Source organism: Dromiciops gliroides, chromosome 3 (genome assembly GCF_019393635.1).
Source record: "Dromiciops gliroides isolate mDroGli1 chromosome 3, mDroGli1.pri, whole genome shotgun sequence".
Classification (NCBI taxonomy): domain Eukaryota; kingdom Metazoa; phylum Chordata; class Mammalia; order Microbiotheria; family Microbiotheriidae; genus Dromiciops; species Dromiciops gliroides.
Window position 1 is genome coordinate 334,462,739 of NC_057863.1, and position 15,383 is coordinate 334,478,121.

At 38.9% G+C, this 15,383-nt stretch overlaps 1 protein-coding gene across 1 annotated transcript in view; it reads left to right on the plus strand.

The window, feature by feature from the left end:
* Nucleotides 1-15,383, plus strand: part of SLC49A4 (solute carrier family 49 member 4) — a 141,050-nt gene that overhangs the window by 116,126 nt on the left and 9,541 nt on the right. The window contains exon 8 of the mRNA XM_043996521.1: nt 4,182-4,364. Coding sequence (XP_043852456.1) covers nt 4,182-4,364 — 183 coding nt within the window. The remainder of the gene's footprint in view (nt 1-4,181; nt 4,365-15,383) is intronic.

Sequence of the window (15,383 nt, forward strand, 5' to 3'; positions counted from 1 at the left end):
TGTCAAATAAGTTTAAATTTTTTTCATTTACTTCTCATTTCCTGTGATTTGTAAGAAGTGGAGGACCTTGGAACTCATCAGTCTTAATATTCCTAATCTTAAAATGAAGAAATCTAACTGTAAAGAGGTTAAGGGATGTACCCAGGGCCACTTAGTTCATAAATAGCAGAGTCAAGATTCAAACCTGGGTCCTCTGACTCTTGTCTTGCGCACAACTTTTTTCATTACTAGTTTAGGAACTGGTCTATCATTGAGTTAGAAATACTGTAGAGGTAGAGAGGGATATTCTAACTCATTTACCTGAATTCTTTGCATTTTGAGTAGTAAATCAATAAAATATCGTTCTCTTCTTTGAGACTGGGATTTTGCTAGGTTCTTTTGTATCATTCTCCATTCTAGGAGAAGAAATAGAAGAAGCAACTGGGAATGCGGTGGCATGGAAGGTGACTTCATCTTACATCATCTCTTCTTCCTCTCTTTTATTAATCACTGCCATCACTCTCTCTCTTTGTGCTGTGCTCCTGTCACCCAGAATTTCTTTGAAAAGGACTCTAACTTATCATCTTCAAAATCTACATTTCCCTAAAAAAAACTTTCTTTAAATTGACTACACTGACCATCACTAAAGTTCTATTTCATTACCTCATTTTGGCATGAAGGTGTCTCTGGAGTCTCAAAGGCTATGGCAACTTAGCAAAGAGCTCTGGAAGGTCCTGTCAGTCTGGGAAGGCTTCAAGCACCGGCCTAGACAATGCTCACTAAGTGTGTGCAGGCTCATCAGCAGGGGATTCACACCTGATGGTTTGTGAAACCTTCAGCTGAGGTACTAAGGTACTGGTGCATTTAGCATCAGTGAACAGAGGCCCACACTCATGAAATTGTGAGTGCTTGGAATAACTAACGGTAGGAAAAGCGTTTGAAATAGCAGAACAACAAGGTAAAATCATAAAATTACAAGACACTTGAAGAACTGTTCCTGGTCTTCTTTCACATAGAGGTAGATAATGCCCTCAGACCTTTTCAGTAGTTATCCCTCAAAACAAAGATTCCAGGGCTCTTTACATTCCAGGCAATCTGGATCCCTTAACAAGAAACAGAATCAATCCCCCTCCTTCTTACAACCCCCAGTATGTCTCCCAAGTGTGTACCGAGGTAGGAAAAATGGACATTAATGGGTTACTCTAGCCTACCTACCAGGGATGGGGTAAAATTCATTTTTATATCTCAGAATAACTCTGGACAGTCTTTATCCTAAATATCCTGCGGTGAAGTCACAAGCATGCCATCTTGGTTTCTTAGTGAACCAAAACTCAGAGTGAGTCAACAGGATGACATGACAGTGAAAAAACTGACTTGATCCTGGGCTCCATTACAGCATCACAGAATCTCCCCGTTGGGATCAGAGGCCACAGAGTACAACTCCTCCCTGGGAAAGAATCCTTCTATCTGGACTGAACAAGTGGCCATTTAGTTTTTCCTTGAAGATCTGCAATAAAGGAGAAACCCTCCCCCTCCGAAGGCAGCCTATTCCACTTTTGGATAACATTAATTTTTAAGACACTTTTACTTACATCAAACCTAAGTATGCTTTTCTGCAACTTCCATCCATTAATGCTACTTTTGCCTTCTGAGATGCATAAAACATGTCTAATCCTTTTGGCAGCTCTTCACATACTTGAAGATAACTATCCTTTCCTTTTTCTTCCTCCCTCCCTAAGTCTTAGTCTAAACAACCCCATTTTTCTTCCACTGATCTTCCTATGGCATGAACTCAAGGCTCCTCACCATCTTGGTTGCACTCCTTTGGACACACCATGTTATCAATGCCCATCTTAAATACAATGCCCAGAACTGAATACTCCCCCGTAGTCCTACACACTTTGTCTTTCTTAAAAACAACATTCCGTTGACTTTCTCATACTGTTGACTCATTGAGCTCACTGTTCAGTAAAAGACCCAGATCTTTTTACAGCAACATATTTTTTGAAATCAAGTGTAAGAAGGATGTTAAATTTGTTCCTAAAAGGGGGCAGCTAGGTGGCACAGTGGATAAGGCACTAGCCTTGGACTCAGGAGGACCTGAGTTCAAACCCAGCCTCAGACACTTACTAGCTGCGTGACCCTGGGTAAGTCACTTAACCCCCATTGCCCTGCAAAAAACAAATAAAATAAAGTCCTTTAAAAAAAAATTGTTCCTAAACAGGTTAAGGTCTGCCATAGGTTTCTGGATCACTTAGCTGACATCAAATCAGTGATAACTGTTCTTTAGGTAACTGGATGGTTGTCCCACATCTCTCCAGAATAGCTTGAGTTAGATATGTTGTCCGAAAATTTAGGTTAATTATATATAGCATTCACCTGATCTACCATTCTTGTAACTGGGTTACAAAAGGAAATGGGATTTTAAAAAATAATTTATATTTATTGATGTTAATGAAAATAAAAATACTGATAAAAGTTGACATTTCAATAAGTTTCAACAGACACTTAAATAATATGCATAGAAGTCAAGATCCATAACTACTGTACACTTAAAGAGAGATGAGCCAAGTGGAGATGCATAAGCCACCTTACTACTCCTGAGCCTTAGGATCCCTACCTCTCAGTTATAGGGAAGACTATACAATTTAAGTCAAAGATTGTAGTTGGGGGCAGCTAGGTGGCACAGTGGATAGAGCACCGGCCCTGGAGTCAGGAGGACCTGAGTTCAAATCCGGCCTCAGACACTTGACACTAGCTGTGTGACCTTGGGCAAGTCACTTAACCCCAATTGCCTCACCACCACCCCCCCCAAAAAATAAAAAACACAAAAACAAAAAGATTGTAGTTGAGTTGCTCACTCCTATTATAGTCTCAGGGGAATGAGGAGTATCGACAAGAACAATGTTAGGCCAGACAACTTGTTAAAAGGGTCAGAAGAGGAGTCTTTGGAGACTAACCAAAAGTCACTTAGCATTCACTCCATGTTAGGCCTGTGTCTGGCATATGCGTTGATTCCATGGGTGTGTGAGAATGGATGGATTCTTTCCCTCTCTGTATTCTGGACAGCCAGATGAGCTTATTCATGAATCAGTAGTGCTGAGTATAGTAGTAGTGCATGATATAAGGATGCATAATAGAATACATCATTTGCTACCTTAGAAGAAATGTGAAAACACAATTAGATATGGAAACCTGTTGCTGCTTCAGAAAGGGATTTGGTGGGAAAAGCTCATTATTCTGAGTGCTTCTTGTCCAGGTCGAGGTGCTAATATATCTGTCCCCATCTTAAATCCATGACAAAGCACATACCCCAAATGTAGATTATTACCGAAGGTGCTATCTTAGACCCTTTTCCCTCCTTTAGTAAACTCATCTACTCCTATGGATCTTCAGAGATCACCTTTGGCAAAAATGAATAGTTTTGTGATTCTGTGGTGGTTTCTTTTTTTTTTTTAATAACTAGTATTGGAGTTTAAGTAACTAGTATTGTTTTACTATTCTAATAGCATATGTATTTTTTGTCACAATATGGGTTTAATAGGCTTTTGTGACTGCCCTGGGAGTCTACTCATCATTTATGACACTGGAACTCAGAAAGCATTTCCTGTAGAAACAAAGATCTGACCTGAGGAACTCTTGGAACGAAATGTGTTCATAAGTTGGAGATTCCCTGTATTGTAATTTTACCTCCAGTAGTCATATATTACCAAAGATTCAATGGCTCTTTGGCCCTTTGGAACCATATCAACTTGTCTCCTCCCATAAATAATTTTCATGGTTCCTTGTTATGCTTTGTAGATTTACCCTTTGGTTCAATTTTTTTTCCTACAGTTTCAAAGCAGATATAAATTTTGTGATTACATCACTATGCAAGTCCCTTTTTCCTACAGTAATATACCAAAAGGGAACTTAATCTTTTTAATTATATTCTGGTGATTAAATTCATGTTCTACTTTGACAAAACACCCCTAAAAGGGAGAAAATAATGATGACACTGATAACTGCTGGCAGCAAAATCTTTTCCCACCTGCCCCACAAAACAAGGGTAAAGAAGAAGGCCTACAGATGAATGATGCTTTTTATATCCTTATTGGCCACTTTAGCCAGAGCTAGCCCTTAAGAAACAAAACCCATGTGATCTCTCTGATATAACCCAATGTTCTTATAATAAAACTAATCTGTTTGTATTTTTATTTTAGTGACATTATATGCCTCCTGTATTCTTCTGGGAGTATTCCTGAATAGCAGCGTTCCCATCTTCTTTGAGCTTTTTGTGGAAACTGTCTACCCAGTTCCAGAAGGAATTACTTGTGGAGTTGTAACCTTCTTAAGTAATATGTTCATGGGAGTGCTTTTATTTTTTCTCACATTTTATCATACAGGTAAGAAAAGCTTTCTTTATCAAAATATATTCTAAAGACATTATATGGTAATGATGTATAGAGATTTTATATGCAAAATTCTCATTGACTTCAATTACTTTTCACAAATTTTCCACATGCTAATAACAAAAGAGACACCCTCATTTGTTGTGCCCAAAGCCTAGCACAGATCCTTGCACGTGGTAGGTCCTTGTTAAATGGGGGCGGGAGGGGGGGGTGTTGTTTGTTTGTTTGTTTTTTAATAAATGAATGAATCTGTAGGCATTCTAAAGCTTTGGGGGAAATCTTGAAATTTACATGTACTCTAGCTAGGTAGATAGTGCCATTTTGTGTCTGTGTACATTTCAACTTGATTATCTGAAGGGCAGTTACGTTAGTCATCATTCAAAAGACTTGAAGGCATTCTAGTTTAGACCCTAATCAAGATAATCCACATCCTCTGTAGTGATTAGAAATCCTACTCTGATCATCTGTCACTTCATATTTACTAGGTTTTGCAGTGAGTGGGAGAGAAAGAACACATAATCTTGGTAGTAACACATGTGACTGTGGTCAATCACTCAACATCTCTGGTCTCCGTTATTCTCATCTGTGAAATCCTGGTGATTGGACTACATGACCTCTTGGGTCCCTTCCAGCTCTAAATCTTTGATCCTCTGCAATCCTGTCATTTTAGGGACATTTGATTTGGAACATTTTGAGTTATTTTTTTCTTAAATTTAAAGCATTCACTTCTCTCTGATCCTGTTGAATAAATCAGGTGTACAAGAGACTGGATGGAATTGTAGAATCTCTAAGTTGGAAGGATGATTTAAGACATGAAATCCAACCTTTTTTGTAGGTGAGGAAACTGAGACCCAGATATGTGAAATGATACGTCCAAAGTTGCACACCTAGTTAGTAGCAGAATTGGGACCAGAACGTAAATCTCCTGACTCCTGACATTATCATAACTTCTCTTTTTCTTGTGCCTTATTTGTGCAACTAAATAAGAGACCTAAGATAATAGGCATAAATTTAAAATGGTTCATATCACAGTGGTTATAGAATATACAGATAAATTTGAAAATTCTCCAAATGGAATGCTCCAGATGGCATTCTCTAAATAAATGATAGCCATTGACTTAGCTTTCTTTTCTTTTCTTTTCTTTTCTTTTCTTTTCTTTTCTTTTCTTTCTTTCTTTTTTTTTTTTTTTGGTGGGGTAATGAGGGTTAAGTGACTTGCCCAGGGTCACACAGCTAGCAAGTATCAAGTGTCTGAGGCTGGATTTGAACTCAGGTCCTCCTGAATCCAGGACCACTGCTTTATCCACTGTGCCACCTAGCTGCCCCCCTAGCTTTATTTTCATGCCTTTCCATTGCTATAGGACTTTCTTACACCCTCACCCCAGGAGATCCAAATGATAATTTGGTATGGACTTGGTGAGAGCTGTGATTTTCCTTTGCTTTAAGATTTTGGTAAATATATTCCAGTATTTTGCTACATGGGTTTTTGTTGAAGGGGAAGATGGGGAAATCTTGTCAGGACCTAGACTATCTTCATCATAAGGAAATCTTGGTGAGAAGACTCCTTCCACCAAAGAAGACTGGCAAATGTTCTGTAACATATAATCTTAGAGACTTGTCAGAGGCTCCGAGAGGCTAAATGACTTGACCCATGTCACAGGATTGATAGAGTGAGGACTTGAACCAAGTCTGCCAGACTCTGAGATAGACTTTCTATCCCTTGTGCCACATTTCCTTAACAAAAGCTAAAGCGATGAATTATTGAATTTTCCCTTTGTGTCCTCAGTGCTTAGTATTGTGCCTTGAATAACCCCTAATTAAATGCTTGTTAATTGATTGGTTTACCTCACAAATAAGTAAATTAATTTCCAAGAGTTGTTTTGTTTTGTGCTTCTTTTTGTCTTTTGTATCACTTGGGTGTTACTTAAATTAGACCTAAATAGTTTATGTTGACAGTATCCTAGGTGAAAAATGCCTAAACACATATTTTGATGAACAGTTTCCAGTGTTATTAACAAGCATTTATTAAGTGTTTTACTATGTACCAGGCACTGTGATGAGGATATAAAGAAAGGTAAAACCATAATCTCTGCCCTCAAGGAGCCCACATTTTAATGGGGGGGGGGAGAGATAATATGAAAACAGCTACAAACATAAAAGCTGCATATGGTATAGAGGAGAGGTAATATATTCAGATGCCATCTTTACAAAATGTCTTACTATTTCCATTGTGCTGACTGACAATAATGAAGTGACAAATAGATTGAAGTCAGAAAATTAACTCAGGTTTTGGTTCCTGCCATTAGATTTAAATTTGTGTTCAGTGTAAAGCTAATTTGAATTGAATTTAAAACTATTACAGAAATTCATTTTATAGTGAAACTTTACATATTTCATGCCATGTAACTATTGAAGTGCAAAAATTGAAGTAGAAATCATAAGGAATCAATATTTTTGTCAATGCAGTAAATAAAACAACACAAAAATTAGTGTTGTAGTTGTTCCTATTCTTTGAGGAAAAAAAAATCATAGGTGTAACATTTTCCATAAATAATCATCTTCCAGGGCAGCTAGGTGGCGCAGTGGATAAAGCACCAGCCCTAGATTCAAGAGGACCTGAGTTCAAATACAGCCTCAGACACTTCACACTTACTGGCTGTGTGACCCTGGGCAAGTCACCTAACCTTCATTGCCCTGCTAAATAAATAAATAATCATCTTCCTAAAGAATAAAAACACTATTCTTGAACTCATGGGAAGATTGATCATTGCACATTTAAGAAACGATAGTATTAGAATAAAAATGAGGACCCTTAACAACTTTATTTTGGTTGTTTTTTTTAATGCAGCATTATCACTAAATACAGCGATGCCTCCAATTAACTAGCACTCAAACACCAGGTGCTCTCAATCGCAGTCAATAGCCAGGGATCTGAAAGTGATCCAGAAAGCCTGCTGATATCTGTGGCAATAAAAATGACTGAGCAGGACCAAAGATTTGAAGATTATAGCAACAGTGACACAACTGGTTAGTCTTTCTGGCAGGAAGACCAGAATCATTTTGTGATATGATTCGTGTCATTAAAGCCATTTCTTGACAGTAGCAAAGCAAAGCGGTGAGAGTAGGAAAGGGAAAAGTAGTCTCAAGAAGAAAGGCAGCAGCTTCGGATGCAGAACAGTGGTAGGAATGATGATGCTGGGAGGGGTTGTCAGTGGGGGGAAAGTGATAATGAAGACCATTGCTTAAGAAGATGATATCTAAGAGGAATTGAGCTCTCTGGACTATGGCTTCTTTAAGGATGATATATATATATGTGTGTATGTATGTATGTATGTATGTATGTATGTATGTATAGGGACGATGGGCCATAGATGGGATGTGCCTAGAATTTGTGATAGAGAAGCAAGGGAAATCTAAGCAAAATCTGACATCATCCTAGATACTGGGAGAGATTTCCAAAGGGTTCAGAGAATGAATACGGAGGATTCCTTGAACTTAGATCAGCCCAAAATGGGAGATAGATGCTGGAGAATGAAATTCTAAAAGGCAAACAAACATAAAACATTTTCAAAGGAAGAGGGAAATTGTTTAAAGATAATAAGTATGGTTATACAGGGAATTCACTGACCAACTTATATTTTTTGTTTTTGTTTTTGTGGGGCAATGAGGGTTAAGTGGACAGGCTAGTAAGTGTCCAAGTGTTTGAGGCTGGATTTTGAACTCAGGTGCATCCTGACTCCAGGGCCAGTACTTTATCCACTGTGCCACCTAGCAAAAATGTACAGAGCAGCTGGTGATGCAGTGGATAGAACACCGGCCTTGGGTTCAGGAGGACCTGAGTTCAAATGTGGACTCGGATACTTAACACTTAGTAGCTGTGTGACCCTGGGCAAGTCACTTAACCCCAATTGCCTCACCCTCCCCCCCCCCCAAAAAAAAAGATATGTACCAGGGAGCAGCTAGGTGGTACAATGAATAAAGCACTGGCCCTGGATTCAGGAAGACCTAAGTTCAAATCCAGCCTCAGACACTTGATTCTTACTAACTATATGACCCTGAGACAAGTCACTTAACTCTCATTGCCCAATCCCGCCCCCCAAAAAATGTACCAGAGTGAAGCTAGGCAAGATGATTTTTTAAAAGTGTCATGGATCATGTGAAAATAGTATTGAATGATAAAGCTCAGGATGAGGCAAAGTTGGTAAAGAAAGCTAAGGATAATTGAAAAGTTTTTTCTTGCTTTGTTTAGTTTTAAGCCATATTGGGGAAAAGAGGAGGATGAAAGAAAGAACTGGGCTGCTATTTGAGATGAAGGGTATAGTAACTGACAACAGAACACACCACTCCTATAGGCAAAAGAGAATGATCTTCAGGACAGGAAAAAAAATGGCTAATAGGGAGTTGATACTCAAATAAGGGAGAGAACATCTTTTTTTAGCTGCCTTTGAGACCGTCAGCCAGCCTAGGAGAAGTAGCTCCTTCCCAGGGTGCTGAAAGAACTGGTAGATGGGATCCCTGAACCACTGTCACTAATTGGTCTTTGATAAATCATAGAGAACTGGAAAGAGACCAAGGTAAGCTGTGGCCTGGGGTTGAAAAAGAGAAAAGAATGGAGTCTGCAAATTGTAGGAAAAGGAACTCAACTTTAATTCATGACAAAATTATAGAAAAGTGTATTAAAAGGTTCATCAGTGAAAAGAAAGTAGTAACCATCAGGAGCCAGCACAACTTTGTCAAGAATAGTCATTCGAGGCTGACCTCATGTCCTTTTCTTGACAGAGCCCCCAGAGTGGTCGACAGGGAAAGCATAGATGGAGCTTGCCTCTGTTTTAATGAAGTATTTGACATGCTATTATGGACAAGATAGACTGAAACACTTCTCCAGTTGGGTGAATGGAGAATGTATTGTTCCTACCCAAACAATCCATAATAACGGTTCTTTGTAGGCTTAGAAGGTCTTGGCTGGAGTGCCCTCAGCATCTGTGTTTGGCCCTCTGCTGTTTATCATTTTTATCAGGATCCAAAAAGATCTCAAGAGGCTAGAACATTGGGCTGAATCTAATAAGACAAAAAAATGTAATAGTGATTAATGTAAAGTCTTAAACTTAAATATTTTTTTTAATCAGCTTCACAAGTACATGATGTAGGAGTTGTAGCTAGATAACAGTTTGACTCAAATAGATCTGAGGATTTTAGTGACCTATATGAATCAACTGTGTGAAATCAACAGATTACTAATGCAATCTTAGATTACATTAAGAGGCAGAGTGTCTAAGATTCTTCTTGAATGTCATATAAGCTAACATGGCAAGAAACTCTGAGCAAGAGAAAAGAGAAAAAGTGCCAAGCAAGTCAAATTTCCAGACCACCGCTGTTGCCCATCATCCTACCTTCAGACCCTAAGGGGGTACATCCCAAAATCTCGAACCCCAAAGCCTTGGGAAAAGCAGTGCCTCCAAACCTGCTTCCAGCCCAGCCCCTACAGACGTCATTGAGGGGAGAAATCATTGAGGAAAAGGGGAACCACTTTCCTCATCACCACCAGCAACAACTGCTGACCAACTGCCAACAACTGTAGATAGGCATTGGAGCCCTGGGAGGGCAGCATCGCCCAGAGCCCCACCCTCTCAGCTATCATCCATAGGAAAGGCAAGCCATGCCCACCAGCTGCCAGCCAGCTGCTATACACAGAGCAAATCTAGCTGAAGCAGCAAGGTAACCTGTGGGAAAGTCAAGAGGCAACACGTGCCAGCCAAGCCTAACCACCACTAGCACTGCCATCACTTTGGCCACATCTCCCTTCAGACCCTGATGGAGGCAGCCCAGGACCATGAATCCAAGAGCCCTGGAAGAGAGACATTCAATAATGACATTAAAGAAGAGGCTTCAACATCTGCTTTGCTGCCGCACCCTAAGCAGCAGAAACTGTCCTCCTGTGTTATCTCCCTTATCAGAATGTGAACCGCTTGAGATATGCATAGTTCTGCCTTGCTTTTCTGTTTTGTGCCTAGAGCTTTGCACATACTAAGTGCTTAATAAATGCTTTATTCATTTATTCGAGACCAGAGATGCGGAAATTTCTTTGTATCATCCCTTACCAAGACCACATCTGTAGTATTGTGTTCAGTTCTGGATGCTGCATTTTAAGGAAGGCTATTGATCATCTGGAGAATGTACAGAAGATTCTGAGATACCCCAAGATCATGCCATGTGAGGGTTGGTTCAAAGAATAGGAAATGTTTAACCTGAAAAAGGAACTGGGGGTGTTTTAACAGGGAAGAGAAAACTTCATTGAGCATGATTGCTATCTTCACTTTGAAAGGCAGTCCCACTGACGTGAGATTTGATATGTTCAGCTTGGCCCCAAAGAGCAAACCTAGCAGTAAGGGAAAATACCCTAAAATTAGAACAATCCAAAAATGGGATGGGCTGTCTTGGGAGGTGGAACTTACATTTATATAGTGCTTTTAGGTTTGCAAAGCACCTTCTTTCAGTCATGTGAGATAAGTATTGCAGATAGGATTATCTCCATCTTATAGATGAGGAACTAAATCTTTGAGAGGTTAAGTAACCTGCCTTTGTTCACACAACTAGTAAGCATCTTCAGTGGGATTTCAGTCACTCGGCATTTATACCAGGCTCTGTGCTATCCTGTGAGGATACAAATACAGAAATGAGACAATCCCTGTTTCACCTTCTTTGGAGAAAATAATTGGTGCAGATAAAGCACGTATCAAATCTATACAAGGTAAAATAAGGTAATTTGAGCATCGTGGAGAAGTTAAGAGCTGAGAGACTTAGGAAAGGCCTCGAGTAAGACATGGCACTTGTGTAAGAGCCAGTTCACCTAAAATCCAGTCCTACACCCTCTGTGCTATAGTACACTGTTGGAAAAACCAGTGCCAGGGGAAGAAGAGAAGTTTAAGGAGGGTGATCTAAAGGTGACAAGAGGTCAAGAAAAGTGAAGTCTGGGAAAAGTCTATTAGATCTAATGATTAGGAGTCATCTGTTTTAGTAGAGTATAGGTGAAAATAGAAGCCGGAGTACAAAGGACTGAGGAGTGAGGAAATGAAAGCAAAAGGTATAGAATACTAAGTCAAGAATTCTGGCAGTGAAAAGAGACATGGAACAGGAGTGTTAGAAGGATCCATGCGGTGCTTAAAGACAGAAGGAATCAAAGAAAAGGAAAGATCAAAGGTACTAACAAGAGGATAAATGAGGGAGCAAAATCTCCTCAGAGGTGGAGAATGATATGACAAGCACAGGTAAAGGAATTGGAGTTTTCTAGGGGAAAAGACAGCTCTCCCTCTCAGATTGGAGGACAGCATGGGAGGGTTGGTGTAGGAACTTGCTAAGGTGGAGTGGAGGGCAAAGAGGAGGTGCAGTATTAATCCTGAATTAAGTGAAGGAGAAAATAAATCGTTTCTTGAGAGCTAGGGTAAAATTGGGAGTTTCCCAGTTCTGAAGGAATTTCCAAAGTGGTTAAGTTTTTGAATAGCTGCTAAGTTTTAGAGAATCAACAATGGAGAATTTAAAGATTTTACTGAGCAGTTTCGAGGGTGAAATTGAATAGCTTTAATTTATAGCAAACTAGGTCTGCATGATTCTGTGACTGTGTAACCTTCAGATGAAAGTAGAGAATGGGACAGTTGAAATATCAAGACTTTAGGATTAACACAGCCAGCATAATAGACTTGCAGAGAATCTTGTATACATTCATACTAGTGGAGACAATAGGAAAATAAAAACAGAATAGGAAGATAGCGGCCCTATCTGTGCCTACCACTGAACAGAAATTATTTAAACTCTGCCAGCAGTCTTAGTTCCTGTGCTATCATGTATTTGTCATGTATTATGGAGATTACTTTTTAGGTTTTGTGTTTTTTTACCATTATGGAGATTTTTTTTTACCCTAGTCCTTTACAGTGGTTATAGACTGTTTGAAGCCCAACGAGACAAAACTATAGAATAACTGCTGAACAGTGTGAGATGAAAGAGTTAAAGAAGCTGCAAATTAGGGTATATAATTTGTTTTTTATGTATATCCTTTTATATTCAAGGCTGGAAGTTTCTATTTATATTTTCTCCCTTGGTACAGTCTTTTATTAGTTTAAAAAACCTTTGGCATGATTATTTTAAGATCATTTTTAGCATCTTAAGTGAAGGATTGCTATTTGAAACTTTTATTTAGATTCTTTGTTAGTCTGGACTAATTTTAGTTACTTTTTTCAAAGCAATTATAGTCCAGAAAAGAATGAGCAAGAACTATCTCATAACAGTCTTCCAGATAACAGAACCCCCACAACTGATGTTTTTTTGGTTGTTGATCCCATCATCAGATGCAAATGGATTTGTCCTCTAATGTCAAATAGATTGGAGTATTTGAATTTGAAAGAATCAAATTTATTGGAATCTAAGGTAACATTTCATTGGGTATTCATTCATCGGTACCCTAGAGATTTTGTTCAGTCATTCAGTCATGTCTGACTCTTCATGACCCCATGGACCAGAGTACACCAGTCCCTTCTATTCTCTACTATCTCTTGAAATATGTCCAACTTCATATCCATCATTTCCATGACTCTTCCTATCCATCTCATCCTCTACTGTCCCCTTTTCCTTTTGCTTTAACATCAGGGTTTTTCCAGTGAGTCCCATCTTCTCAATAGGTGAAAGCATTTAAGCTTCAGCGTTTTACCTCCCCATGAATATCCTGAATTAATTTCTTTAAGTATTGACTGATTTGATCTCCTTGCTGTCCAAGGAACTACCAGAAGTCTTCTCTAGCACTAGGTATGTTATGAGACATATGAGACATTCTAACAATTCAGAAGTGCTGGTTCTGCAGCACTCAGTTTTCCTTATAGCCATACATTACTGCTGGAAAAACCATAGCTTTGATTGTACAGACCTTTGCCAGCAAGGTAATGTCTCTGCTTTTTAGTATGTTCCCTAGATTTGCCATAGCTTTCCTTCCAAGGAACAAGTGTATTTCAATTTCATGGCTACCATCACCATCTGCAGTGTTCTTTGAGCCTAAGAATATAAAATCTGACACTGCTTCCATTTTTTTCCCCCTCTCTTTACCAGGAAGTGATGGGATCAGTCACAAAGATCTTAGTTGTTGTTGTTTTTGTTGTTGTTGTTGTGTGTGTGTGTGTGTAGAGCTTCAAGCCAGCTTCACACTCTCACTCTCCTCTTTTACTCTCATCAAGAGGCTTCTTAATTCCTGTTCATTTTTTTGCCTTTAGAGGGTACTTGCTGGTACTTCACGCAGCAACCCTAATTCCAGCTTTTGATTCAACCAGTCTGGCATTTCCCATGATGTATTCTAGATATAAGTTAAGGTGACCATATAAAACCTGGCTTTACTTCTTTTCCAGTCTTTATTAATCAACTGTTCCACATTTGGTTCTAATTGTTGCTTCTTAGCCGACATACCGGTTGCTCAGGAAGCAAGTAAGATGATCTGGTCCTCCCATCTCTTTGAGGACTTGACACATTTTGTTGTGATTCACATAGCCAAAAGCTTGAGTGTAGTCAATGAAGCAGAAGTAGATGTTTTTGTGGAACTCCCTTGCTTTCTCCATAATCTAACGAATGTTGGCAATTTGGTCTCTTGTTCCTCTGCCTCTTTGAAAACCAGCCTGCTCTTCTGGTAATTCTCATTTCATATATTACTAGAGCCTGGCTTGCAGAATCAAGTATAACCTTGCTAGCATGTGAAATGAGTAGAATTGTTCAATAATTTGAACATTTCTTGGCATTGCCCTTCTGATTTTTTCCAATCCAGTGGTCACTGGTAAGTTTTCCAGATTTGCTGGGATATCAAGTGTAGCACTTAGAGAACTATATTGATAGAACTCATGAACAGATTTTGTCAGTCAGTTAATTCACAAGCATTTTCTTTTTTAAGCACCTTCTATGTTCCAGGCACCGTACTTAGGCATTGATGATACAAAGAATGAAACAGTCTTTGATCTTAATGTTTGCATTCTAATAGAGGAAATAGCATACATATATAAATTTATGCAGATTAAACAAATATGGAATAAGTATAAGATTGTTGGGAGGGCACCAGAAATTGGGAAAATTGATTTAAAAGGGGGAAGGTGGGGAAGAAAGTTTCTGGTAGCATCTTTTCCATTTCTCTTTGCCAAAAATTTTTCAGGTGTTTTTTTTTTCCTTGTATCTGAAATGATACTTTACTACATATGAGTTAGGATCACTCCTCTGTTTTTCCAGGTAATCTCTTTAATATGCTTAAAAACAAAGCTAAATTCATTCAGACTCCCACCATCCAGATAGGAAGGCTAAAGTTTCACCTACTGGGTCAGTCTTGAAGTTTGAGATTGTTTTTGAAGCTGTTTGAGATGTCCCTGGGATGGGTGCTTTTTCTGACAGCATAGTGTAGTGGTGGGTGGTGGTGGTAGTAGTAGAAATAATAGGTAGTTGCATTTATCTATCACTTTCAGGTTTGCAAATCATTTACATATATTATACATCATTCTAACAACAACCCTTTGAGATGGGTGCTATTACTACCTCCATTTTACAGATGAGGAAACTGAGGTTGAAAGGTTAAATGACTCACCCAGGGTCACTCAGCTGGTTAGTGTCAGTGGCAGGGTTTGGATTCTAGTCTTCCTCATTCCCATTCCAGCCCCCTCTCCTCTATGCTGCTGGCTGTCTCTGCAGAGTCAGCTTCGTAGCAGTGTCTGCTTTTTAAAAGAGCTATTATGGTTAAGAAATAACTATTAAGAACCAAGAAATCAACATGGGTTCAGATTTACAAGTAATAGAATGAAGCTGATAAGACAAGCCCAACATGTTTTATTTTGCTTTAGAAGACCTTATAACAGACTTATGATTAAATTTGTAAACTCATTTTTTCCCTTCACTAGAGCATGAATTTTACTAACTTCTTGAGGGGCCTTGGAGGGATCAGTTATAGGAGCCCAGGAAATGAACATTTCTGATTTCTTATAAGAAATTGGTGTAGTAGAAGGAGTA